This window comes from Pantherophis guttatus, chromosome 1, assembly GCF_059756535.1.
Source record: "Pantherophis guttatus breed Tessera chromosome 1, ASM5975653v1, whole genome shotgun sequence".
In the NCBI taxonomy this organism is placed as follows: Eukaryota; Metazoa; Chordata; class Lepidosauria; order Squamata; family Colubridae; genus Pantherophis; species Pantherophis guttatus.
Genome location: NC_142063.1, coordinates 321,711,539 through 321,739,229, shown reverse-complemented (window position 1 = coordinate 321,739,229; position 27,691 = coordinate 321,711,539). Strand labels below are relative to the sequence as shown.

The window sequence follows — 27,691 nt, the reverse complement described above, 5'->3', positions numbered from 1 at the left end:
CAATTTATGATATAAATTGAGAATTCCAAGTCTCTCTCTGTGTGTGTGTTTGTGTGTGCATTGCACAATAGCTATCAATTTGAGATTTCTCTGTGTGTATGTGTTTGTGTGTGTGTGTATAAGAGCAAAGGACCTCGGGCAAAAACTTCCCCCAAATCTTCAGGAAGCCTAGTATGTATCTATCAGTCTCAAATATTCACTGGTCTATTCTCATTATATATAGGCCTTCCAAGAATGGAGCAGCTTACTCCCTGAATTTAAGAAGATAATGTTATTATAAATTGTTTCCAGATGCCAGAGAAGATATTTTAGTAGGACACATAGAAGCACAGCTGTCACTTACCACATCCACCTTCACAACAGCATCGGAATTCTGTCATCAGAGAAAGGAATGGGGAAAAACAAGGAAGAGTTAATACAATGAAGGAGAGTTCTTGGTCTCTGCAGTGCACCTACTTGGACATGGGGTACAGCATCTCTGAGCAATGGAGGAAGCCCAAGCACATAAGTGATATCAAACAAAAAAGGAAGGTAACACACAGCCCAAATCAATGGAAGGAATGTTACAGATGGATGAAGAAGCTTAGGGTACTGTTCTATCCAGATTTTTTTTTAAAACTAGGTCTCTAATTCATACATGCAGAATAGCTAATGGCAAATTGATTTTATTTTTATGCTTTATGTAGGATCATCAATTCACAAATTTTTTATAGCATGTATAGGCAAACACTGAACCACAGATTCCCTGAAACTCTTTACCACTTGTTCTTCAGGTTCCTTGAATAGTCTTCTCCATCTGATGCCCTTCAGATGTTTTGGAACAACAGCAATTTTTCTTACAGTGACTAGGAATTCTTGGAGTTCTGGCTTCAACACATCTGGAGGTCATCTGGTTGGGGAAAGGTATCCTGCCCCTCTCCCACCCCTCTATTTTCTTGTCATCCAGCTGTTCATCCTCCCCTGGGCAAAACATGCCAAACTCAAAAACACTCTGTCAGGAAGACACTCATTTTGAAAGTATGTACTGTTTCAATGCTTGCCAAAACGTTCGATTTGAAAAGCATAAAGCAAGCACTCTTTCCCAGTATGACTTTGAAGAAGGCTCCCAAGGGGTAATATAGAAATCAAAGGTCATTCTGGGGGATGGGAAGATCTGTATTGCACAGAAGTCTTGCAAGGGGATTTAATGTTCACGAAAGTGAAAAAGAAAAAAAGAAGTTCCTCTGGTAAAGGAAATCATAAACTAGGAAAGCATGTGGAGATGATCTATACATCATACTAAATATGTCAGGACTAAACAGAATACACACCCTTCCCTAAATACCAGAATAAAATTGGCTTGTCAAACCCCGCCCCCCATTTCATGTACTACATTTGTTTTAAAAAAAAAAAGAGCCCCTTTACTAATAGGTAACCAGGAAGATCAGGCATTTCCAAGGGTAATAAACGTTCTTTAAATATAATTCATGCCCACATAACAATTCGATTTTAACCTTTGGAGAAGCCAAAGTGTTATAAATCAATGAAGGGGAAGCAGCCTAACTTTTTTGGCCTGATATACTCATTTATCATTTTGAGAACATATTGTGGGAATGCTTGCAAAGAGGCTGCTGAGATGATGGGCTTAACCAACCTGCATTCTCAAACCAGGAAGCTCAATCATACTTACTGGACTTGTTTTTTTTCTAGACAGGTAGACTTTTCCAAACAATATCCCATACACAGCCATCCAATATGCGTTTAGCCCTATAGATTTCACCTGGCTAGGAAGCTCCTTTGATGGCTGGCACATCAGTTACTACTTGCTCAGAAAGCCAATCGTTTTGAGTCCCTGACGCTAATAGCAAAAAGGAGAAAAACTCAGAGAGGAAATCATTTGCTTCCATCAATTAAAAAGAATTTGCTATGCTTCAAGGCACAATCAGAAGAATCTAAATTGTTTCAGACAGAGTGGTGCAGGAACTGGGTCTCAAAGTTTCATTGGCCGCTATAATTAAGATGCTTTTTGTCTTGTGGATCAGACCTAGTCCGACTTTCTTCAATTAATCTTGAGATAGATTAATGAGATTATACAAAATCAATCTTCTGAATGCTTTACCCGTCTTTCCAGATTTCTTCTCTGAAATGGAGCTTCCCACACTTTCAATCCAGTTCCCAAGATATGAGAACATGCATTTATATTCTGCTTTTAAACTGAATGCAACGAACAACAAGTTTTTTTCATATATTCCTCTGACTACACTCTATGGAGCATGGAAGCTTTGAGCTCTTACTTTTGCTTCATTTTCAGCTGCCAGGTAAACAAGACTAACTGGAGTCTCCATAAATCCTTTTATTCCCAGCACTGCTTGTACAGAATTATAGAATAACAGAGTGGGAAGGGACCCTGGAAATCTTCTAGTCCAGCCCCCTGCCTAAGCAGGAGACTCTATACCATTTCAGAGAAATGGTTGTCCAAACTCTTCTTGAAAACCTCCAATGATGGAGCATCTACAGCTTCTGGAGGGGAGCCATTCCACTGACAGTTCTAACTGTCAGGAAATTTTTCCTTAGTTCTATGTTGGATCTCTCTTTGTTAAGCTTCCATCCATTACTTCTTGTCTTGCCATCAGGTGCTTTGGAGAATAGCTTGACTCCCTCTCCTTTGTGACAGCCCCTTAAATATTTGAACACTGCTATCATGTCTCCCCTAGTCCTTCTTTTCATTAATCCAGATCAGGGCTGTCAAACCCGTGTCATCAAGGCATCATCACGTGACGTTTTGGGACTTTCCTCCCCTTTGCTAAACCGAATGTGGGTGTGGCCAGCGCATGATGCATCCGGCCTGCAGGTCACAAGTTTGACAGCCCTGATCTAGATATATCTAATCCCTGCAACCATTCTTTATATGTTTGGGTCTCCGGTCCCCTAAACATCTTTGTTGCTCTTCTCTGTACTCTTTTTAGAGTCTCAACATCTTTTTTATATTGTGGCAACCAAAACTGGATGCAGTATTCTTAGTGTGGTCTTACCAAGGCAGTATAAAGCGGTACTAACTCTTCACATGGTCTTGATACTATCCTTCTGTTGATGCGTTGATGTATTTGGAAACGGATTGCTAAATTTCCCAACGAAGATCATTAATATTAACTACATATTTGCTTTTGTTATTCATCTTAAAATAAAAACAAAAACACCACCCCTCAGTCCCAAATTGTACATACTAAATTTAAATAGGGTTGTTATTAAACATATTTTAAGTGGAATTGGAACATTTTATATGTCATTACTGGATCTCAATTCATCAGAATACACCTTTTGGTCTGTGGTGGATATACAGTATATTGGGAGATATTCTTGATTCATGTTTCTGGAGCACATCTGTTAACAGTTCTGAGTTCAAAATAGCGGGTTCAATTGTTCAAAGCTCTAAATAAAAATCTTTGTGTTTTGAAATTTGGTCTGAACATTTTGTTCTATGTTGTTTTGAGCGTTCTAATGTTCCCTGATTGAACTGTGTTGTTTAATTAACCCCCGCTTCCCAATAAGTGAGGGATGGAGTGAAGTGCAGATGAGGAGATGTGGTTAAGTACATGTACAGAAATATCCCTTTGACATTAAAAAAAAAAAAGAAACTACTGCTGCTATTTCTAAAATTGTTGCTATGAGGAGAGGTACTTTGATTTCTTTCTCAGATACCCTGTCACTGTGATGGCAAACCTATGGCACGCGTGCCACAGGTGGCACACGGAGCCATATCTGTGGGCACACGAGCATTGCCCTAGCTCAGCTCCAGCGCACCTGTGTGCGCCATCCAGTTGATTTTCAGGCCTTCTAGGCCCACCGGAAGTTGGGAAACGGCCATTTCCGGCCTCCGGGAAGGTGGGGGAGGCTGTTTTCACCCTCCCCAGGCTCCAAGAAAGACTCTGGAGCCTGGGGAGGACGAAAAATGGGCCTACCGGGCCCACCAGTAACGTTTTTGCTGGTGGGTGGGTGGGTGGGTGGGTGTTGTGAGCACATGTGCAGGGGGCATCGAATTATGGGTGTGGGTACAGGTGCACGCAACCCCTTCACACACTCCCCCCACTTTTGGCACATGATGGCAAAAAGGTTAGCCATCTCTGCCCTATCATATGGAAAGCGTGCCCTGTGCATTTGAGTATGAGACAGAACTCTTATTTTTCATTTTTTCCAGTTGTCACATGCAAAAAGCATCATGCTTTATTGAGTTTTGGGCTGATTGTCAAAGGCACATGGCATATTCTAACGAACCACTCACAGGTAGGAAACAGAGAACTTGAAAAGCAACAGGTTAAAACCTCTGCTACCCAACAGTTTTTCATAAGAACATTGTTTTCTTCCATTAAAAAATAGGCAAGGAAAACATAAGGATCACTTCAGCATGTGTTTGGGGGGGAGAGGGGAGGCAGACTTCAATCCGGTGGTGGGTTGCTCCCAGTTTGGTCCGGTTCTATAGAACCGGTAGTAAAACCGATGGGAGGCTCCACCCACCTGCCACAATGTCATCATGGATGATCTGCGCATGCACAGAAGCGCGTGCGCTCCCGCTGCAAACAGGTAGTAAAGGTAAGTGGAACCCACCCCTGCTTCAATCATGTATTATTTCCCAGGAATTCTAAGTATATAGTGTGCCATCTATGTGAAAGAAAGGGTGTGGTTTGTATGCAGTATCTTTGTCCATTTCTGTAACTCCCCCAAGACTTCATAAGGGCCAGAGCTGCTCTCCATCTCAAAAAGGTACCCTTGCTTAAGAGTATAAGCTAGAGGTCTTCAAATTTGGCAGCTTTAAGGCTTGTGGACTTCAACTCCCAGAATTCTCCAGCCAGCTACGCCTTAAAGCTTAAAGTTGCCAAGTTTGGGGACCCCTGGTATAAGCAAACAAAACACAACTGATGAATTAATATAGCAACAAATCAGAGGAACGCTCACAAGATCACCGCTCATGGGACTCAGAGACCGCAGCAAGATACAACCAAAAGAACAGATCCAGCATGCAGACAACACCCTCATAATAAAAAGGAACAATTATTTTTAAAAAATCAACATTTTCAAGGGAATAAAATTCACAAGGAAAGAAGAAAACAACCTACTACACTTCCTGGATATACTTATCAGCAGAGGAAATGATGGCAAATTAGAAATGTGAATCTTTTGAAAAACAATCCACACTAACCAGGTACTCCATTACCAAAATAACAATCCAGCTTTCCATAACAGGAGCTGGAGAAGACATTATTCAGATAACTACAAAGACATCACAGAATAACCCAGAATACCAGAAAAAAACCCCATACAACATCTTCAAACTAAATGAATATCCACACCTCTTTATCAAAAAGTGCTGGACTCTCAAACCACTACATTACGAACCAACACAAGCAACAAAAAGGATAACCTACATACATCAAAACTATCTCAGAAACTATCAAGAGATTGTTATACCTACAAGGCATCATCATAGCACACAAATCACTGTGGCACACAAATCAACTAAAGCCTCTAAATCATTTTAAGTAAACCAAAAGACCGGACCCAGTAGCCCATGAAGAAATATACAGAAGTGGTCTACAACAGGGCTCTCCAAATTTAAGACTTGTAGCATGATGTATTAACAGCGGTTAGAATTGTGTTTGCTAAAAATTGGAAAAATGAGAAAATACCAACGCAAGATGAAGTTATTAAGAAAATAATGGAATGTGCTGAAATGAGCAAATTGACATTTGAAATTAGAGAACAAGAAGATAAACAATATTATAAGATATGGGACTTATTTTATCAATGGTTAGATAAAAAAAATATGGAAATGAAAGAAGATAGAGATTTTTATAATACAAGAATTGTAGAATTATATAAAATTTAACATAAAGATGTATTATTATTGGATCGATTCAGTAATGAAATGAATGTTATAATATAAATTAACTCAAATCTTAGAATATTTTGTACAAAATGAGGGAAGAATAGCTATAGTCAAATAAATGATCAATGAGGACAATAATACATAGATATATAGTAGATCGATAAGAATTTAGGTAAACTGTAAGCTATGAATATGGTGAAGATGCACAAAAGACTTGTAATCAACCGACACACTGTGTGTAATTGAAGATGGTTTTATGTTTTTATGTATGTTTGTTTAAAAAAAAAATTAAAAAAAAAGACTTGTAGCATGGCTGACTGACGAATTCTGCATGTTGAAGTCTACAAGTCTTGAGACCTCTGATCTACAACATACAGTGTAAGGACTGTAACAGCTATATGTAGAATAAATAGGCAGAAGGCAGAGCACATCTATGAATATCAACTACCAGTTGTAGTCAGAAGACATTATAAAAACTCCTTACTCTCACAACACATGGATTGACCCAACCATAGTTTCTGGGAGTTTGCTGAGTGTAAACTGAGCTGTAAATTACCCACAGTAATTTTCCAACAAGGACATGAGCAGAAGGAGAAAAACAAAAGACAGATGGAAAGAAGCAAACCCAGACTTCATTACTTGAATGAAAGACTGATCAGAGATTCAATCTTTTGGGTGCCATGCATCAAACCCTTTAGGACTTCTGTAACTCATCCTTGATCCCTCTTACCGCTTCCAACTTCACCATGGTCTCCATCTTCTTGATGGGAACCTCTGGCTCCATGTTAACCACAATTTCACCTGTGGGGTGAGAGTAGGGCCCCCCATTTGCAAGAGTCACATAGGCGTTCATAAGTTTAGCTGGACAGAAAATAAATAAATAGGGAAAAAACAGAGAGTGCATAATAGGCACACACAGGAAAGAGAAAGAGAGGGAAAGAGAGCACAGATATATGAAATATTTTAGCATGAAAGTTGTCTGAAGATGAGATAAAGTACATAACATTGAAGAATGAAAACCTGGTTGAAAAAATGTAGAAGAATTTGTGGAGGAACTTGGGGTTTAAAAGAAAAAAAAAACCACACCTCACAATAGTAAGAAGCACACATAAATATTGAATATATGCGGTCACTATGATAGGCCACAAATTGTTTTGTATTATATAGCTGATTTTCTAATTCTGCTGAGTATATCACCTGGTCAAATATTGGAATAAATTAAGTATAGCCATTATCAATATTGCCACATATGAGATGGAGGAAGCAAAGTCACAGATACGCAGCATCTTCATTTCTTAAAGATAACACAAGGATGATTCTCCTAACATACTAATAACACTAAAAACTTTAAATAACAAAATATAATTAAATGCTCCCATAATCTGCTATGTCTGAACAAATAAATTATATTATGTTTTGCTATTAGAGACCAATTCACATAATATGCTTAAGACAATATCTCCTAACACTCTGAATTTGCTCAATGCTATTTCAACTAAAGTTAGAGTGTTGACTGAACTCATCTAGAAATCTTATCTGTTGTGAGATTTGCACATAATCACTTCACTGTCTTGCTATCTTCTTAAATCACATTTTGCCATTCACCCTCACATTTCCCATTTACTTCTCTGCCAATAAACTATCATCTGGATTCCTTGGTGCTCTCTGAGCTTGGATGTTTTCTTGCAGACATTTCATTACTAAACTAGGTAACCTCATCATTACCAGTGCAGCGCATTGATGAGGTGATCTAGTTTGGTAAGGGAACATCTGCAAGAAAACAACCATGCTCAGAGACCACCAAGGACTCCACAGTTGAACCCTGAGCTATAAATATTCTCTTCTATCAGTATCATCTGGATACTTAGAACGTATTAATAAGTCACACTCTTGGCCAATATGGACAACCAGCCCAATAATTTATCTTCTCATGCCATCTATTCCCTTAGCATGAATTCCTCTTCATTCCCTACCTGCTGTGCTCCAGTGCTGAGTCTTCTTATCTGGAGGTCTATAGATGAACTTCCGTAAGGAATTGACAGCATGGCTTCCCACAAGGGTGTAACGCCCAAAGGCACGGCAATCCACCACACGAATATTGAGGGGTGGATGCAGGAGTTCATTTTCAGGCAGATCCTGAAAAGAAAAATAAATACAAGTCATACCATTTTGATCAGATTCTGGTATTTAAGAAAGAGGCACAGAGGAAACGTAAGTGTGTTTTAAATAAATACACTTTTATGTGTTTTATCAAGCTTAATATATTGGATTTATCAAGCTTAATATATTATCTGTATCACTAAAATAGGCATCCTGAATGCTCTCCAGAAGTTTAGGATTTCAACTCCCATTAGCTAGCATGGTCAATGCCAGCAGGATGAGTGAGTTGTCTAAACATCTGGAGAACTATATAATATTTGTAACAAAAATGATAACATTTGGAATAGTCCAAATTCACAACATAATTGGACTTTCTAATGAGAATAGTGAAGGAAAAACACCAGACTTTTTGGGAGATAAATCAGCAGCAGAATAGGACTATCTGTAGACTCATGCTATGGAGCATTAAGGCTGCTCTGACAAAGGAATAGGTGTGAGAGAAGAAGGTTGAGGAAGATGGTAGATACCAAAGAGTAACAGATAAAAATCTCCAGAGAAAATACCTGCTGAATTAACCTTATCAGGCTGTACAAACAAACTCCCTCACCCTTTTACGTTGCCTGACCTTGATTCAACAAGCTATTGAGGCATAAAAGAGACCTGGTTCCTTAAACTAGAAAATCTTCCTCAGAGGCATTAAAAAAGTCATTATTGTGACTATTGTTGAGAAAGCAGAAAAGAAAGCTTCAGACTGTTACTTCTGAAGAGTTTGGTTAAGTACGTTATTTTGAATGTTGAGTTCTTAGTTTGGATTGCTGAAAAACTCTAAAACTCTGTTCTCATTTCTAAATCCAGTTCCTGAATGCTTAAGGGACTGGGAAGAATAAGTTTCAATCAATCCTCTACAGAAGTGGGCTTCACATAATTTAACAACTGGTTCACCCCAGCACCAAAAATGTGAGCGCATGTGTGTGGCCTTCTGTGCATGCATTTTGCGCGCGCTTGCATGCATGCCACACAGCTTAAAAAACGCAGCTAAACAGGACAGCAGAGCGCTGGGGTGGGGGGTGGGACCGACCCGTAGGTCACAACTACCAGTTTGCCCAAACCAGTACAAACTGGCTGAAACCCACCCCTCATTTCCTCTACATCTTTGGAGAGCCCATTGTTTGTTTTCTGGTTCTCATTAGCCAGCTCTCCTCTTCTTTATGTACAAGAATCTCTGCCAGAGTGAGCTAAAATACTTTCAAACAGAATTTTGGGGATATTCAAACAGTTATCAAGAGAGGTCATCTTGTCATAGCTAACCCATATCTAACCTGGTTGAGTTGTTGATCAGCTGATCAAGTGTTTTGCCCTGTGCTAAATGATACGATCTATGCCATTTATGAAGTTTGCCAAATTTTCATAAGAATTTGACATTTAGAATATGACTACACTGACTTAGATTAAATCTAAGATTTAATTATGACATCTAAATTTGGGGTGGGATGGGGAACTATTTATTGCTGAAGGATGTGAAAGCTATTACTGTAAGATTAATGCTCCAAGACATAAAATGCATTTCTGAATCTTTTCTTTTATATATAATGACTATTTTTAAGTATAAATATTTGCATACCACTTCTGGCAGTAAAATTATAATCAGATTCTGCATTAACAGCACAACTCTATGCATGACTTAAGTAAATGTAAAACCTACTTATTTCTAAGGGGCCTTTGCCAGGTATGTAAAAGTAAGACTGCAGCCAAAGAGGATCAGATTCTGTGCCAAAGACGTCTATTGGATGATCAGTGTGAGCTCTGTACACAGCTGAATCTGCAACTCATCAAAACATTTTCTGCTTCCAAGACCACTTAACCAGTCTTTAGTAAATAGATATGGGTCAGACCGATATCTGGTTAGTCTTAACATTGTTATTGCCTTGGGCATGGTTAGGCCACCAACGTTTTATGAGAAATGTACTCATATTTCTAATCTGATTTTCCCCCTACATTGTTTCAGTATTGTAGTCAAATAAATATGTGATGTCCTTGAATTATAAGTATTCTACTGTCCCAGGAGTGAGAGTGAGGGTTACACAAATGTTATGCTTTTTCAATGTCATTTCACTATGGGAAAATCTTAGGAAAGATTGCAAGAGCATATGTATTCCTCATAGTCTAACATTTCAGCCTCATGCCATTTACTATGCTCACATTATAGCAATAACAGTTAGATTTATATACTGCTTCACAGTACTTGACAACCCCCTCTAAGCAGTTTGCAGAGTCAGCATATTGCCCCCAACAATCTGGGTCCTCATTTTACTGACCTCGGAAGGATGGAAGGCTGAGTCAACCTTGAATCTGGTGAGATTCGATCTGCCAAATTGCAGGCAGCTGGCAGTCAGCAGAAGTAGCCTGCAGTACTGCATTCTAACCACTCTGCCACCATGGCTGATAGAACATAATTTTACATGCATGGATGCAAATAATAATACAGTATATATTGGACCCCCTCAAAGCTTTAGAACTTTGTGGTTAAAATGGAGAACAGGGCCAGTATATGGTGGGAAGGAAGCCCTGGGAAAGGATAAGGATAAGGAGATGGACAGGACACAGGATTTCTATCGTTCCATGGATATCAGTGATAAAAAAGATTTTAGACTCTGAGGAAATGAATAGATTAACTTTAAGAATAAAAGATAAAGAGGAATTGGTGTATTTCAAGACATGGGGAAGATTTTATGTATGGTTAGAAAAGAAATATGAATAAAAGATGATAGATAAACGATTTAGATAAATAGAAAGTTATATGAGGGAGAGGATAAAAAAGAAATAGAAAACCAGAGGACACCAGAGTAAATGGAAAAGGGGGATGGGAGGGGGGAAAAGAAAGAAGATTATAAGGATAAATGTACAATTATGATGATAAAAGTGACAGATTGAGTAAAATTGAAAAGAAATTGAAAAGAAAGTATATATTATTAGAATATTGGAGTTGCTCAGATACCAAACAAAGAAAATATTCCACAACAAAGGTGAAAGAAAGTAGAGGGTAAGAAGAGTAGAGGAATAGAAGAAAGGGGAAAGGAGAGGAAGAAAGGACAGGGGACAGGAATAGGAGAGGAGGTGAGAAAGGGGGAAAAGAGGGAAAGAGTGGGGGAAAGGAAGGAGAAGTAGGAAAGAGGAAGGAGAGGAGAGGAGGGAGGGAAGGAAAAGGAAGAAGAAGGAGAAGAAGGTTTGTTGTGAAATGAGGGAAAAGAAAGGGTAGAAGAGCAACCCCAAATGTAATTAAAATGCCTTATTTTTATGCTTTCTTTTAGAAAAATATGTATATGTATGATCAATTATGTATAAGGGAATGTACATTCCCTTCTTCCTTATGCTTCTTCCATGAAGGGAGGAAAAACTCACCACTTCAAACCATTTAACCAAAGTGCTGAAATTGGGATTTTTCTTATAATTCTGGATGAGGGATGACTGGACTCCTCTTCCAGCACATTCAATGTCCACTCGAGGTCTATCCACCTGGGCTAAGTTCACTCGCTTCAGGTCTCTCAATCCCCAGAACAAAATCTAGAAGGAAGTTGGATCAAAGATTAAAAGAGGAGTCTGTTATAGTTGGGCAATTGGAAACACAAAAAAAGAAACCGAGGATGCAAACAACGCAAATGCAATTAACATACATGTTTAAGAAATATAAGAAGACAATGTAAGAAATATTGCCAGGAAGCTTAAGAAATCCCTTAAGAAACTTAACATATAATGGACCAATTTCATCATAATGAACACTGTTGGCCTAAAACTCCTGCATGCATTGAAAGGAAAACCTCCATTTACTTTAGTTATAAAACAAGGGCTGAAATGTTAAAGGCTTCAAAAAAACATATTCTACTTTAAATTGTTGAAATTCTTGCTCTGATATTTGACTCACAGCTAAATTGCTATTCATAAATTTCCCATGATGCTTTTGTTCATGATTGTATATATGTAATTATATCTTCCAAGCTCTCATTTTATTTTATTTCTTGTAAAATAAAATGAAAGGCTTCATGTGGGGACATACAGTATATATACAAAAATCTAGACAAACATAAACATACAGAAGATTGTGAATCTGTGCCCAGTAATCAACTCTGCTTTTGAAGATAAAGGCCAGAGATGTCTTCATACCGCATAATACCTCTGACAGTTCACAAAGCCACTCAGAATCGCCTTATAGGGGAGATGTCCAGCATAAATAAATAAATAAATAAATAAATAAATAAATAAATAAATAAATAAATGGCTTAGGACCTGGGTACTTGCGGGACCGTCTACTACCACCAATAGCCTCCCACCGGCCGGTATGCTCCCATAGAAAGGGGCTCCTCTGGGTGCCGTCAGCCAAACAATGCCGACTGGCGGTCCCCAGGGGGAGAGCCTTCTCTGTGGGGGCACCTACTATCTGGAACGAGCTCCCCCCAGAGATACGGAGGATCCCGGATCTGCGCACCTTCCGCCGCCCCTTAAAGACCTTACTATTTCACCAGGCCGGCCTGGCCTAATTTTCCCCCTCTTTTATAAAAGATTTTTAAAATTTTAAATATCTTTTAGTATTTTATATATTCAATTTTAAATTGGTTTTAAAAGTTTGGGGTTTTAAATTTGTCGGGGCCAAAATTATCTAATTTGATTTTATTCTATTTTAAATTTTGTATGTATGTGTTTTTATTGTTTGGCTGTGCACCGCCCTGAGTCCTTCGGGAGTAGGGCGGTATAGAAATCTAATAAAATATAAATATATAATATAAATAATAAATAAATTAATTAATTAATAAAACAATTTTCCAAAGGGAACCACCAGTTTATTGAGGGTGCCTATAGTATGGTCTGCTATGTGGATTTTGTGCTAAAGAGATACTTATAAACGCCAATAATTGTCAAAAGAATTCATATTACCTCTACTCGGTATTTGCTCAGAACAGGGCGAATCCCCAGAGGGACAGGCAAGATGGGACCCCGATCCATATCTGTGGGTCCATCGATGGGAGGCAGATCTGATTTCCCAGCAGGTCCAATCTGGAAGATAGAAGGCTGATATGAGAGAGTCTATTGTTTTAGCTTCTTAATGCAAGCATGATGCATGATGTATGATGCATGATGCAAGCTTAATGCAAGCATGATGCAAGCATGATGCATCGTCTGTCGAGAAGGTAGTTTTTCATTTATAAGTTTCCTATGATTTGGGAAGATCACTCCAAGATCACTGCAGATGGGGACTGCAGCGAAGAAATTAAAAGACGCTTGCTCCTGGGGAGGAAAGCTATGGCATATCTAGACAGCATACTAAAAAACAGAGAAATCTGTTTTTGCCAACAAAAACAGAGAAATCTGTTTTTGCCAACAAAAGTGCATATAGTCAAGGCTATGGTTTTTCCAGTTGCAATGTATGGCTGTGAAAGTTGGACCATAAGAAAGGCTGAGCGCCAAAGAATTGAGGCCTTTGAACTATGGTGCTGGAGAAGACTCCTGTGAGTCCCTTGGACTGCAAGGCGACCAAACCGGTCAGTCCTAGAGGAAATCAACCCTGACTGCTCTTTAGAAGGCCAGATCTTGAAGATGAAACTCAAATACTTTGGCCACCTAATGAGAAGGAAGGACTCACTGGAGAAGAGTCTAATGCTGGGAAAGATTGAAGGTAAAAGAAGAAAGGGACGATAGAGAATGAGGTGGTGGATGGAGTCCCTGAAGCAGTAGGTGTGAGCTTAAATGGACTCCAGAGGATAGTAGAGGACAGGAAGGCCAGGAGTAACATTGTCCATGGGGTCACGATGGGTCAGACATGACTTCGCAATTAACAACAACAAATGATTTACACACACACACACACAGAGAGTGTGTTCTGTTTTAGGGAAATTACATTAATGCTTCTTGCTTCATTTCTAGCTAATTTAGAAAATCCAATTACAACATTTTATCTGGAACTTAAAGAAGTTAATTGAAGAATGAAAAGGGCTGGTAACAAGCAATGGCGTAGCTGTTACGGGGGAAAGAACAAATGATGCAAAATAAAAGGAACAAGTGATAAACAATGTGTGATGCAAATAGATCCTCGGGCTAAGAGACACAAAGGCATAACAACAAGTATTTTGTTCGATCTTAACAGCCCTAGACAATCTGAGAAGCATCTTAATTTGTAGCACAAATGATTGGTGACTGCCACAAGATCTGCCTTTCTTATTATAAGGAAGTTAAGAAAATGGATATGAGAGAGAAACAGGGGAAGAGAGAAATAGGCAGATCCATGAAACAAACCCTATTCTCAAGTAAAAAAAGATGAAAAAGCAAATGTCCATTTTCAGAAATGAAATAACATTTCATATTTATAAGATCCTGTCCTATGAGGGTTCCATCTGTAGGGCTTACTCTATGCAATCCATCTGCAGAAAAGTTGGAGTTATCTTGATAGCAAGTATTACTTAATTATTTAGCCTCTTGTTCTTTCACTAATGCCCTATTTTATCCAGAGACTTTTCTTGTCCAAATCCACCACATTTTTAGCTGAGATGAGGGGGCTAAGAAAGAATATGAAACACTACCAATAAATATCTCAGATAGGGCAGGGTACAACTCCCATCTGATTTTGGGTCCTATGCTCTTCCCTCAGCCAGAATGTTTTACAACCCAAGATTAACTCTGAAACAAATGAATTTATCTAATGAGGTTTCAAGCCCGATACTATCCATTTGTATTCTAAAACACCACACTTCATTCCATTACCTGAAGGAGTTCAAAGGCAGCCAGCAGGTCTCCAGCAGTTGAGTTACCCCGGTAGATCTGGTAATATTCCAACTGAGGTGGGAAACGTGGAGGGCAATATTCCTCATCTGACATCTTTACCACAGGTTTGGCAAATGTTCGCCCCATGAAGTCAGCCTTCCCCTGAAAATATACAGAAATCACCATCCTAATCCTTCCCAGGGTCTCCAAAGGGCCACTGCTGAGTGCCTACCAGTTGAAAATTTTGTTCAAACATTCAAGGCAAAGACTATTACATCTTGATCCTCCAGTCCACCCTCAGGGGAAAAAAAAACATTTGATGAAGAGTTCAGGATTAAAGTAGCCAGACAAGCTACTCTTTTCATCTCATCCTCAAAAATAAATGCTTACTATTTATCTGGGAGAAATGCGTATGGGGACAGCAGTGCAAGAATTGATGCTGCTTTTCATTGATGAACATTTTTAGACATACAGCAAGATCCTGGACCTGGAGTGGTGCGGTGGCCTAAAGGTGGAACTCTCACCTCAAAATCAGGAGGCTGTGAGTTCGATCCTAGGTAGAGGCAGATATTTCTCTCTCTGGGCACAATGAGAATATATCTGCTGAACAAATCTCCGCATTGGCGATAGGAAGGGCATTCGGCCAGTAAACACTCTGCTAGCTCCATTCAGTTGCCCAGACTCCACCCCGCAATGGATTATGGGGCTGTTAAAAGAAGCAAGATCCTGGACCTGAGCCTGCTGCTAACTATCTAGCTTAGTTGTCTAAGAGCAATATATTATATTATATTAAGAAATATATATAATTATTATGAATATATAATGATAATCCTGAGGGATATCAGGAAACATTCTTATTGGGGGTTTCTGAATTTATACAATACCTGTAAAAAAAAGAACCTCTGTCTCGTTTAATGGACTATTGGGACCCAATTGCCTCACTGGGCCTCAGTCTTCTCTTACCACTGTATCCTGGTCATAGATTTCAATGACAATAATGGGAGGGTCATCCCGCATCTCATGTACTTCCCCATACAGCTCAACATTGTCAAACACCAGCAGTTGGTCCCAGGTAGGACAAAGTGTTTCATTTAAGACCTGGGGGATGGAGGAAACAAAGAATTAAAGATGTCCAATATCTTTTCTTCATCTCAACAAATCTTCTTTTGGCTTCCATTTTACAGGATGGGTTTTTCTTTGTTAATACAAAACAGAAATCATTCACTTTGTTTTGAATTTGAAATTTAAGGTTATTATACCAAACTCAACATTCTGATCCCCTTTTCAATCAGACTTTTTTTTGGTTCACGGACAAGTTGTTTTCTGTGGCCTTATCTTAATTATGGAATTCTTTCTCTAGAGAAATACAAAAGGCTTTCATAATGAGCATATCACAATACACTGAAAACATATTTACACAAGGACACCATGTATACTTAGTTTTAATTATATGGGGAAACATTTATAAGGAACAAAGATGTCAAACAGTCCAAAGAGAACTAAAAATGCTTGTTATGCATGGAATATTTACTGACTAGAAAACAAACAGACAAAGAAGAGCACAATAGAATGGAGCATGGAATTGGGAAAAAGTCTTGGAATGTTTTGTTGTTGTAAATATGTTGTTGCTTTTTACTGTTATTTTAGTTACATTTGCATGTATAAGATATATGTCATTCATAGACATTTATCTTATGTCAACTCTAGAGTAACTATGACTTTTTATTATTTATTTATCCATTCAGCAAACTTATATGACTGTTCACTTACCATAATAACAACAATAACAACAAAATACATAAGTAAGATAAAAGAAGAACACTGAGTCACTATAACAAATGCCTTATCCATATATTTCACACACTCCCCCACATCACAGCAGTCTCCATTCACAACTGGGGGAAAAGCCAGGTCTTTTGGGTTGTCTGAATCTCTTTGAGGAGGGTATTCCATGAAGGAGGTGCTATTTCCTTGACCCAATCAGATGACATTGCTTTATCAAAATGACACACTGGATGCCCACTGTGTTGGATCTAGTAGAACAGTCAAAAACCACCTGGGATGTTATGGTGACATGGGAATGGCATGCAGTGTTGCTCCAGAGTTGACAATGCCTGGAGCACCATGATGAGCTGCGGTGGTGCAGTGGTTAGAGTTAGAGTGCAGTACTTCAGGCTACTTCTGCTGATCACCAGCTGCCAGCAGTTTGGCAGTTCAAATCTCACCAGGCTCAAGGTTGACTCAGCCTTCCATCCTTCTGAGGTCAGTAAAATGAGGACCCAGATTGTTGGGGGCAATATGCTGACTCTGTAAACTGCTTAGAGGGGGTTATCAAGCACTGTGAAGCAGTGTATAAGTCTAAGTGCTAAGCGCTAAACAGGACTTCTGATTTTCACCATAGAGCAGGAGAAAGAATACATAAGATAAATTATTGGATAAAGAATTAGTCCCAAATTATTTACGGATTTAGAAGGATGAATGAGTACATTGTTTTTATTATTTCAATTTTTTTTAGTGTCTTAATTGTAATATATTTTTTGAATTGTAAGCTGCCCAGATTCACTGGCTGAAATGGGCAGCTATAGAAATTGAATGAATGAATGAATGAATGAATGAATGAACTCCCTCCAATTAATATGTAGCCAATAACATGGAACAGTATCTGACATACATGTTCTGCACACCGTCAGCATCTGGCATAGACTATAGTGTTGCATGGTTGTAACACTGTATGTAAAAATCAGGAAACAGGAAACGTTTTGATCACACTCTTGAAGGTACCATCTCAACTTTTTTTTTACCTTGCAGACACCTCTGAAAAATTACCTAAAACAGAATTTCTACACCCTGCACCTTCTAGATGTGGTAGACTATAACCTCCATTACTCTAGGTCGCACAGCTTTCATGTGTCCCAAATGGAGTTTAAAAGAATTATAACCCAGCATACCCGGAGGAGAAAGAATGGAAAAGGCTGACCTGCAACAACACTTCTTGAGTCAGGCAGCTGCCATCTTACCTCAGTGCATTGACTTTGAGTGATAAAGAAAACCCGGGCAAAAGGGTCAGAAAGGCCACTGCTGTCTGCAGCAAACAAACTCCTGGCCTGGTACATATGGGCTCGGAGCTGGAAGACTTGTTTCTCTGTGATGGAAAGGACAAAGATTATTCATTACATTCAGGAAGACAGGTGCAGAATTAGATTTGGGGGGGAAAGAAAAAATGAAAGCATTTTGCAATAGGCCTTTGCCTTGAACCTGGGTTTCATTTTCAAAATTAATACCTAGAAAGTCAGACACCTTAAAAACACTGACTATATATTCTGAGGGATGCGGTGGCTCAGTGGCTAAGATGCTGAGCTTCTTGATCGAAAGGTCAGCAGTTCAGCGGTTCGAATCCCTAGTGCCGTGTAACGGGGTGAGCTCCCATTCCTTGTCCCAGCTTCTGCCAACGTAGCAGTTCGAAAGCACATAAAAAATGCAAGTAGAAAAGTAGGGACCATCTTTGGTGGGAAGTAACAGCGTTCCGTGCGCCTTTGGCATTTAGTCATACTGGCCACATGACCACGGAGACGTCTTCGGACAGTGCTGATTCTTCAGCTTTGAAATTGAGATGAGCACTGCCCCCTAGAGTCGGGAACAACTAGCACATATGTGCAAGGGGAATCTTTACCTATATATGCTCAGATATAGCCTCATTATAGTATTAAGCAGTGTGCCACCATTTTAGTGTACATGACAAATTATGGTAGAAACGCAACAGAATACTGGAAGTTGGAGCTGTGAAGTGCCAAAAAACATTGTCCCACATTCACTTAATCTAGCCTGCCATTGAAGTAACATAGGAGTAGCTAATGCCAAAATGAGATCCATCCTAGGGACCTCTGAGTCTAGAACTGCTGGGGGGAAACATCATTTTATCTCAGCAAATGTCTTCTGACAGATCTTATTCCACTTCCCCATTGTGTGAGAGAAGAAATCCTGTGCCTTGTGCACCCCCCTCCCCATCTCACATCCCCCTCCCCATCTCAAAACAAAGGAGATGTTTTCTTACTAGTATAGAGGAGGCTGATGGGTGGGAAATTTAGGAGACTTTGTCCCGCAGGAAGTTTCTTCTCCTCAAAGCCACAGGGTAGACCACTGAGGAAATCCTTCCTCTGTTTGTTGAGTCCTAGCCACAAATAAACTTCCATTTTGGCTTGTACAGTCCAGCCGGCTGGCCCAAATCCCCGTTTCCCAGGTAACTGAAAAAAGATGAGTCAAGGAAGAGAAAGATTTAACAGGTTGTGTTTCCATCATTCTATCAGAATCCTTCTCATTTATTCCTATTTTTGAGTTCTGAAACTCATGAAGTTATCACAAATACTACTATTTAATCCAACGCTTAAAAAAATACTAACAAAACCATTAAAGATATAACTGGCTGGAAATGATAGGAGCTGTAATCCAAGAATACTGGGTTGATTTTTTTTTTAAATGCCTTCCACACAATTAAACATGTTTTAACATTTTGGGTTTATCAAATTTATACATTATTTCAATGACTAAAATGTTCTGCATTTGGAAAAACACAAATATCCAATTTCAAAACATTAATTTTTTCAATATATGGATCAGGCTTTGCCTTCCCTGCTGAATGCTGAACCAGCCTGTTGTAGCAGAAATAACTTGGATCTGTTCTTTTGAATTGCAGCAAAAACTGCAATGTCTATGGCAAGGGTGTCAAACTCAATTTCATTGAGGGCAGCATCAGGGTTGTGTTTGACCTCCGGGGGCAGGGGGGCATGGCCAGGGGGCGCGGCCAGCTCAATGTTATTCGTCCCGGGGTGCCTGTGGTGGCCCGAGTGCTCTGCCAGTGAAAATGGGCTCCCGAGCTCCATTTCCGGCTGTGACAACCTCTTGCAACTCTCTGCCAGAGAAAACGGAGCTTGTGAGGGCCACCTACAGCCCTCGCAAGCTGTGTTTTTGGGTGTGATGGCCTCCTGCACCCCTCTGCCAGTGAAAACGGAGCAAGCTGTGTTTTCAGCTGTGACTGTCTCCTGCATACCTCTACCAGTTAAAATGGAGCTCGTGAAGGACCGTGGGCCGGTCCTTTGCTGTTTCCAGGGCGGCTCCCAGGCCTTGAGTTTGACACCCCGGTCAATGGAAAGTTGCCAGTTTTCTTCCTTCCTTCCTTCCTTCCTTCCTTCCTTCCTTCCTTCCTTCCTTCCTTCCTTCCTTCCTTCCTTCCTCCTCCTCCTCCTCCTCCTCCTCCTCCTCCTCCTCCTCCTCCCCCCTTCTTCTTCTTCTTCTTCTTCTTCTTCTTCTTCTTCTTCTTCTTCTTCTTCTTCTTCTTCTTCTTCTTCTTCTTCTTCTTCTTCTCTCTCTCTCTCTCTCTCTCTCTCTCTCTCTCTCTCTCTCTCCCCCGCCCACTCTCTCTTTCTTTCTTTGATGTTTTTCTCAAGTTCCTAACATATTACACAATGAAGCTCTCAACAATTCTGGGTTGTGAAAAGCTTCAGCTGAAATTCTGTTTCACACAACTGTGTTGAAAGCACAGGATCACTTCTGCCCTTGTTGCCTTCAGACTACAGACAAGGGGGATCTGTGGATAAGGAGGAACATGATATCCTGCCAAATTTATATCCCTCCATTCTTTTTTTTCACACATGCTTCTCATATCCTTCTTCTTCCCCAATCTACCATAGGAAATGAAATGTTAGTCAGACAGAGACAGACACGCTAAGTCACCTTGAGGAAAACCGTCTTCACTTTTCCACAGTCTTTGCCTGTTTCCTCATCCACAATGGAGTAGAGGATATCCTTGGAGGGGATGCGGGCATAGGCTATGCGCTTGCCGTTGCTCATCATCCAGATGAAGATCTCAGGAATGCTGTGCTGAGGCTGAAAATGACAGGCGGAGAGGAGAAAGACAGGGATTGTTGGGCATGATGAACCAAGCACCTACCCTACATTGAATCAATTTCTTTACCCCTTTCAACTGTGAATATGGGACTCTGCTAGAGATCAAAAACATTTGAGAATTGCTACTTTCCTTGTTCTAAAATGGATTTCCCACTCAGTCACCCAAACCATCCGTTGGGCTTCTTTCACATGTAAATGGAGTCGTTGTTTTTCCTGGGATCACAACCTAAAAGGCCCCAAATGATCACTCTACCGGCTGCTTCTTCTTATACAACAAAACATTCAGTCAGAACTGAAGAAGCTGCTTGGATGAGAAGTAAAATGTCTTCAAGGAAAAAACAAACAAAATTCAACTGTCTTTGGAAAAGCACTTTCAGGATAACTGTGAGGAGGATGCCTGAGAATCTCCATAGACACTTAGATCTTCCTTCCTATTCAGGACAGAGGGTTAAAGTGTTGGTGCAGCTGTCCCCACAACACGGATGTTGCACCAACAAATCTGCAGCTATTTCCTTCCTTGATTGAAACAAAAACAGTACTGCAAGGAGCAGGCCTCTGTATGCACCTGCAGACTTAAATCATCCTTGATACCCAGGGTTAGTTAAGATGTACATATAAAGAGGGATAAAGTTATGAACGAATGAAACTTAGTCTCACCTCATCTGCAAGGAACCGCAGTTTTTGTAGGAAGTTTTGGGATTGCTTCAACTTGTCCCTGATAGTGGTCTTCTTCACCTGAGATCTCATGGTCTTAGCTTGCTGGCCCATCGTTTCCTGTATAATGAAAGAAAAAGCAGAGAAAAAGAAATGAGGCTGAAAGACAAGAAAAAAAGCTGCAAAATGCAGTGGTCCGCATGGTTTTGTGCAGACTTCAGTATGCACATATATCATCTCTCCTGCGGGAGCTACATCGGCTGCCGATTTGCTTTCTGGTACAATTCAAGGTGCTGGATGTCAACTTTAAAGCCCTTCAAGGCTTGGGACAGATTATCTGAGGGACCGTCTCTTGCCGGTCACATCTATCCAACCCACCAGAGTGGGAAGGCAAGGAATGTTGTGGGTCCCATCCCCGAGGGAGATACACCTGATGGGGCCCAGAAGAAGGTCCTTCTCCATGGTGGCTCCCTCTCCCTAGAACATCATTCCCCCAGAGATTAAAATCGTCCCCACTCTAACACTCTTCCGGAAGCTGCTGAAGACCTGGTTCTGCCAGTGGGCCTGGGAAATGCAGAGCTGGATGGAGCCCATTACATGGCTCGTGTGATGTATTGTCGCTGGGGTGGGGTGGGGTGGGGTTATTTTATTTTATTTTATTTATTATATGATTATTCTCTTTTATTTGTTTTATTGTTTTATATATGAGGTTTTTATATTTCTGAGTCGCCATGTGTGACTAGGCGGCAATATAAATTTAAATAAATAAATAAATAAGGATATGCATTCAGAAATGGATGCATCTAATGTACCTGGCACACAAGCCATATATAAGCTAAAGAGGAATAGGACAAAAAATTCCTGATGATGATGTTAGTAGTCTGGTAGCAAAATGTTCAGAAACTAAATTGAAACAAGCTTGGAGAGCAAACCACTGCCAAAATCTAATGTACCTGGGCCTATTTCTGACCACATGTAAACCATGGAATTCTGTTTTATATTCTTTATTAATATCTAAACTACCCTTAGGTTATTCTAACAGAAAAGGTTTTACGATTTATACAATCTGAACAGAAACCAGAGTACATTCTTAAGGAATATAATTCATGTTTTACAGTGTATTCCTAAACATGGTTTTGCTCAGGGGTGAAATGTAAAATTTGTTACTACTGGTTCTGTGGGAGTGGCTTGGTGGGGTGGTGGTAATGTGACTGGGTGGGCGTGGCCAACTTTTTTTGAAAAAAAAAATTTCAAAGCATTTTTTCTAATGCTTTGAAAAGCCTCTGCCGATCAGGCAACTCAGCTGGAATCGTCAGAGAGGCTTTTTAAAAAATACCTCTCTGACGATCACAGCTGAGTTGCCTGATCGGCAGAGAGGCAATCATTTAGCAGAATCTCTAACCCAGTGTCTTGACAATGCATTATGAAATGTTTTGTGCATTAAAAAAAAAGATTAACAAATGAATGAATGAATGAATGAAAGAAAGAAAGAGGGAGTGGGAGAGAGGGAGGGAGGGAGGGAGGGAGGGAGGGAGGGAGGAAGGAAGGAAGGAAGGAAGGAAGGAAGGAAGGAAGGAAGGAAGGAAGGAAGGAAGGAAGGATGCTCACCAGTTCCCGCATGCAGGATTTCAGCCTTTCCCGGTCCAGACGTGTCCGGGAGGAGTGGTTGTGATCTTTGTTGGAGAGAGACACAAATCTCCTGTGGAAATATTGTGAAAAAAGAGAGAATTGTGACCACAAAATTCAATCCTCAAACTTTTATTCTTTAATATTTGATTTTTGAATAGAAAATGGGAATCTCACCAAATTTACTGGTGATAGAAAATGAGGGGGGAGGTAAGGGGGTGCATGACTAGTAGATACAGTAGAAACAAAAAGGAGATGTGGAATGGGATACATACATCTTCCTTTCTGCTTTTTTTTCTTTCTTGGAATTTCCCTGTTTTCCCAAATGCCAGGCTGTAGTTATTATGTACCAAGGCAAGATAGCATCTACTTCTGCTCTTAGAAACCCTTGAAAATATTTTGTATTCCATAATATAAACATGCTTAGTTAGGGCTTAATTAGACAATAATTTCAGTATTTTTCAAAGAGGGTCTTTCAAATAAAACTAATTTTGAAGTGGTACAATACTTTCAAAATTTCAGAATGTGGTACTTAAAGCTAAAACTGAAGAGAAAGAGAGAAAGGAGAGATTAAATTTCTCTAAAGAGCCCAAATAACAAGCCATTGTTACAAGAAACACATGAAAGATGCAGTAGGTATCTTTCCTTCGTCAAGCAAATAAGCTTTAAAGCTGTGGACAATTAATTAATATTCTAGAATTTCCAAATGGAAAGCAACAGTATACAGAGTATTGGTAGTCTTTTGTTTTAGAAGCCAGTATGCCTAATTGACTAACTATTCTATGTACCAGTAGCTGCCAAAAGCCTTTTCACTAGATTAACAGAAATATATAGAATGTGTAGATGGATGGATAGATAGATGGATGAAAACTGACCACATGGACTCAAACTGCAAAGAGGCTGACCATCCTTACTTTTACTGGAACCTTGATAAGAAGGAATGATTTGGAGAAGATGAACTAAAATTCAGAGACAGTTCATTGTTTGAATCCATCAAAACAAGACCAATCCAGATATTGATTGATTGATTGATTGATTGATTCGATTTATATGCCGCCCTTCTCTGAGACTCAGGGCGGTTTACAATGCGTTAAGCAATAGCCTTCATACTTTTGTATATACCTGCTTAGTAGGGCTTTTGCCCCCCACCCCCAAGCAGTGTTCTTTTTTATACAAAGTCAGCTTATTGCCCCCACAAACTAGGTCCTCATTTTACCTACCTCGAAAGGATGGAAGGCTGAGTCAACCTTGAGCCTGGTGAGATTTGAACTTGCAGTAATTGCAGGCAGCTGGTGCTATTTAACAGCACTTTAGTCTGCTGTGCCACCAAGGCTCTTAGATAATGTATTAGATAATACATACTGCCATTTAAAAAAGTAAAAGAAAAAATTCCCCTGTCCAGTCGTGTCTGACTCTAGGTAGTGGTGCTCATCTCCATTTCTTAGCCAAGGAAGCCAGCATTGTCCAAAGACAATTTCCATAGTTATGAGACCAGCATGACTATACACCAAGGTACATGGAACACTGTTAACCTTCCCACCGAAGTGGTACCTATTTATCTACTTGCATTTGCAGGCTTTCAAACTGCTGGGTGGGCAGGAGCTGAGGTAAATAATGGGAGCTCACCTCGCTGTGTAGCGCTCGGGTCTTGAACCTGGGCTGCCAGCTGACAAGCTCAGCATCTTTAACCGCTGAGCCATCGTGGATGTAAACCTCACCAATTATTTGAATCAAGGGCCTTAAGAGGCCTAATCCCTTGGGAAGAAAGGTAGGTTCATTAGCACCCCCAATCATTTTTCCTACTTACAGACATCCACTGCTCAGTTCTTCCAGCACTCCTCGGAGACGGCGCTCTGGGTGCAGTTTTTCAGTCTTGATCATCTCATGCACGTCATTGAGGCCTTCTTCCTAAAGAAGCAGAAATGATTTTTCAGTAGGCAGGGCTACAATGGGAGATTTGCACCTGTCACTCCAGAGGCATTTTGAGTGGTGCAGTGGCCTAGAGATGGAGCTTTTGCCCCACAATCAGGAGGCTGTGAGTTCGATCCTAGGTAGAGGCAGATATTACTCTCTCTGGGCACAATGAGAATACATCTGCTGAACAAAACTCCTCATTGGCGACAGGAAGGGCATCTGGCCAGTAAACACTCAGCTCCATTCAGTTGCCCAGACTCCACTCCGAAAGGGATTATGTGGTCATTAAAAGGAGATGATGATGATGATTTCATAGGCATTACATTCCAACCCACCCCATTCTTCATCTCATCCTCCTATTTCCCTTGTAGGAACTCACCAGCTTGTCTGCAATCTTATCAATGATATTTGAATTATACAGACGTCGCCTCTGGTCCTGCCACCAACTCTTGATGTAAATACAAGGCTTCTTGTCAAAATATGGTAAGTGGAAATAGTTCCTATAATAGCAGGAGAAAGAGTGACATACTTTCATTTGGTAACAGAATACCTCCCCCCTACCCTTTGTTAGTATTTTTCTCTAATACTGGTAGTCCTCAACTTACAACATTTCATTTAGCGACTGTTCAGAGTTACAACATCACTGGAAAAAAAATGCCTTATGACTATTTTTCACACTTCTTGTAGCATCCTCATGGTCATGTGACCAAAATTCAGACGCTTGCCACTGACTCATGTTTATGATGGACGCAGTGCCGGTGGGGGGGGGGGCTGTTACGTGATCGACTTTTGTGGTTTTCTGACAAGCAGAGTCAATGGGGAAGTCAGGTTCACTTAACAACCAGTTGTTACTAACTTAACAACTGCAGCGATTCACTTAACAACTGTGGCAAGAAAGGTTGTAAAATGGGGCAAAACTCACTTAACAGATGTCTCACTTAGCAACAGAAATTTGGGGCTCCATTGTGGTTGTAAGTCAAAGACAAAGGCTTACTGTACCTCATGAGCTACATGGAATCTGGGACAAAATTTTCCAAGATCTAATGCATTTTTTACTGATGGAAATGCAATAGTGACAAAGGCTTAGCACAAAAGTCTTTTGCGTTTTGCCATCCCTCCTACATGGTACTGAAAATGGGGAAATGCAGTATCATTTGCCCCATCTCTGAATCAAAGAAAAGAAAACCCATGAATATATATCTTCAAGAGCTGCGGTGGCGCAGTGGTTAGAATGCAGTGCTGCAGGCTATTTCTGCTGATCACCGGCTGCCAGCTGTTTGGCAGTTCGGGTCTCACCAGGTTTAAGGTTGACTCAGCCTTCCAGCCTTCCAGCCTTCCGAGGTGGGTAAAATGAGGACCCAGATTCTGGAGGCAATATGCAGATCCTGCAAACTGCTTAGAGAGGGCTGTAAAGCACTGTGAAGTGGTATATAAGTCTAAGTGCTATTGCTATTGTTATTGACACCCAACAGATCTTACAGTCTTCCTCTTTTTAAGTAAATGTCCTTTCATATTAACAAGACCGGCCAAGCTCACTTGCCTGTCAGTAATCAATGGTTTCAGGGCTGGAGAAGTAGAGACTGAGAAAAATTCCCCATCGATATTGGCCTCCTCATCACTGTCATTCTGTAACAGCTCAGATTCCTCCTCATTGCCATCCCCACCATCTTTCTTCTTCTTGATGGTGGGTCTGGATATGCCATCAATTTCATTGCCATAGTTGCCTTGGGAAAAAGAAAAAGGAATCAGATTCTGTAGGATGAAGAATGGAAAGATTATACCATTTATTAGAGCTACCGAGCCTTGCCTAACCATCCCATGGTATCTTAGATCTACCCAGAGGCTGAATTAAGATTTTGGGCATGATGAGAATAACCATAAGGCCCAAACTCCAGGAATGAGTATCTGGGATAACATTGTTGAGTGAGATTTCATAGTTATACTTTAATGGATTAGTGTTATGTATAACGCCTGCAGATTGGATTTCCATTGGAAATGGAAGAAACAGAATCTAAAATTTGAATAAGACCGATATTACATAAATCATTCTCAGGAATATGAAATTTTCATGATCATGCTCCCCTGTCATTATTCAATCCTGAAAGTGATCCATATTTTATTATGTTCAACATCTGGAGAACTTTTATATCAAGCTGTATCAGAAGGATTGAAATATAAATCACAAAAATTCAAACTAAAAATAATGTGAACAATCACGGTGATGGCAAGTTTCAAAATCACCTATACAATTCATCACACATCAGAATTAGCTTGTTTGTATCCTATACCAAGAACCATCTTCCTCTTCATCACCACCACCACAAACCATCCTGAAGCAATGTTACTCAAATCATGTGTACACATTCTTAGCTGAACAACTGGCATCTTAACTGGCATCTTAATACGTCATTTTAAAATCATTTATGCCAATATGCGTATTTCAGTCAAATATATCTCCCTACCTACCATTCATTCTCCTGTTTTAATGTTTGAAAAAATGACTAACTAAAGTTGAAGTACAGCTTGACAAATGAGGGGGTCAGTGAGGATTTATCATTTTACATATTTTATAAACCACAGTTTCATCCAGAAATATATTTGTGGGCAAGAAACATAAAAAATCAAACAATATTGAAAAAATAAAAATAGTAAATTGAACAGAGTTATGGATATTCAACATACTAGAAATATAATCAATGTAAAGTTTAGAATGCAAAAGGAATACAATATCTATCTAAGCATACTTCCTTGTAGAAAAAAGTCTATGGAGATTCTCAGTCATCCAGGTCATGGTTGTCCCAAACTGGTGCTTTTTCAAGAGAAAACTGGACTTTCTGGATTTTTTTTTTAAAAAGATGTTTTACTTCCCATCCAAGAACCTTCCAGTTG

At 39.9% G+C, this 27,691-nt stretch overlaps 1 protein-coding gene across 4 annotated transcripts in view; it reads right to left on the bottom strand.

Moving 5' to 3' along the window:
• OTOF (otoferlin) overlaps positions 1–27,691 on the bottom strand; it is a 177,010-nt gene that overhangs the window by 27,447 nt on the left and 121,872 nt on the right. For 2 of the 4 annotated variants that reach the window (XM_034421227.3, XM_034421228.3), the window contains exons 17-31: positions 26,343–26,526; positions 25,182–25,302; positions 24,696–24,796; positions 22,871–22,961; positions 21,266–21,382; positions 20,435–20,587; positions 18,759–18,948; positions 17,725–17,849; positions 15,671–15,805; positions 14,708–14,869; positions 12,887–13,006; positions 11,360–11,521; positions 7,834–7,996; positions 6,591–6,721; positions 344–373 (exon numbers count right to left, since the gene is read on the bottom strand). In XM_034421227.3, coding sequence (XP_034277118.2) covers positions 344–373; positions 6,591–6,721; positions 7,834–7,996; positions 11,360–11,521; positions 12,887–13,006; positions 14,708–14,869; positions 15,671–15,805; positions 17,725–17,849; positions 18,759–18,948; positions 20,435–20,587; positions 21,266–21,382; positions 22,871–22,961; positions 24,696–24,796; positions 25,182–25,302; positions 26,343–26,526 — 1,985 coding nt within the window. The remainder of the gene's footprint in view (positions 1–343; positions 374–6,590; positions 6,722–7,833; positions 7,997–11,359; positions 11,522–12,886; positions 13,007–14,707; positions 14,870–15,670; positions 15,806–17,724; positions 17,850–18,758; positions 18,949–20,434; positions 20,588–21,265; positions 21,383–22,870; positions 22,962–24,695; positions 24,797–25,181; positions 25,303–26,342; positions 26,527–27,691) is intronic. The other 2 variants (XM_034421229.3, XM_087883343.1) reach the window with 1 other exon arrangement.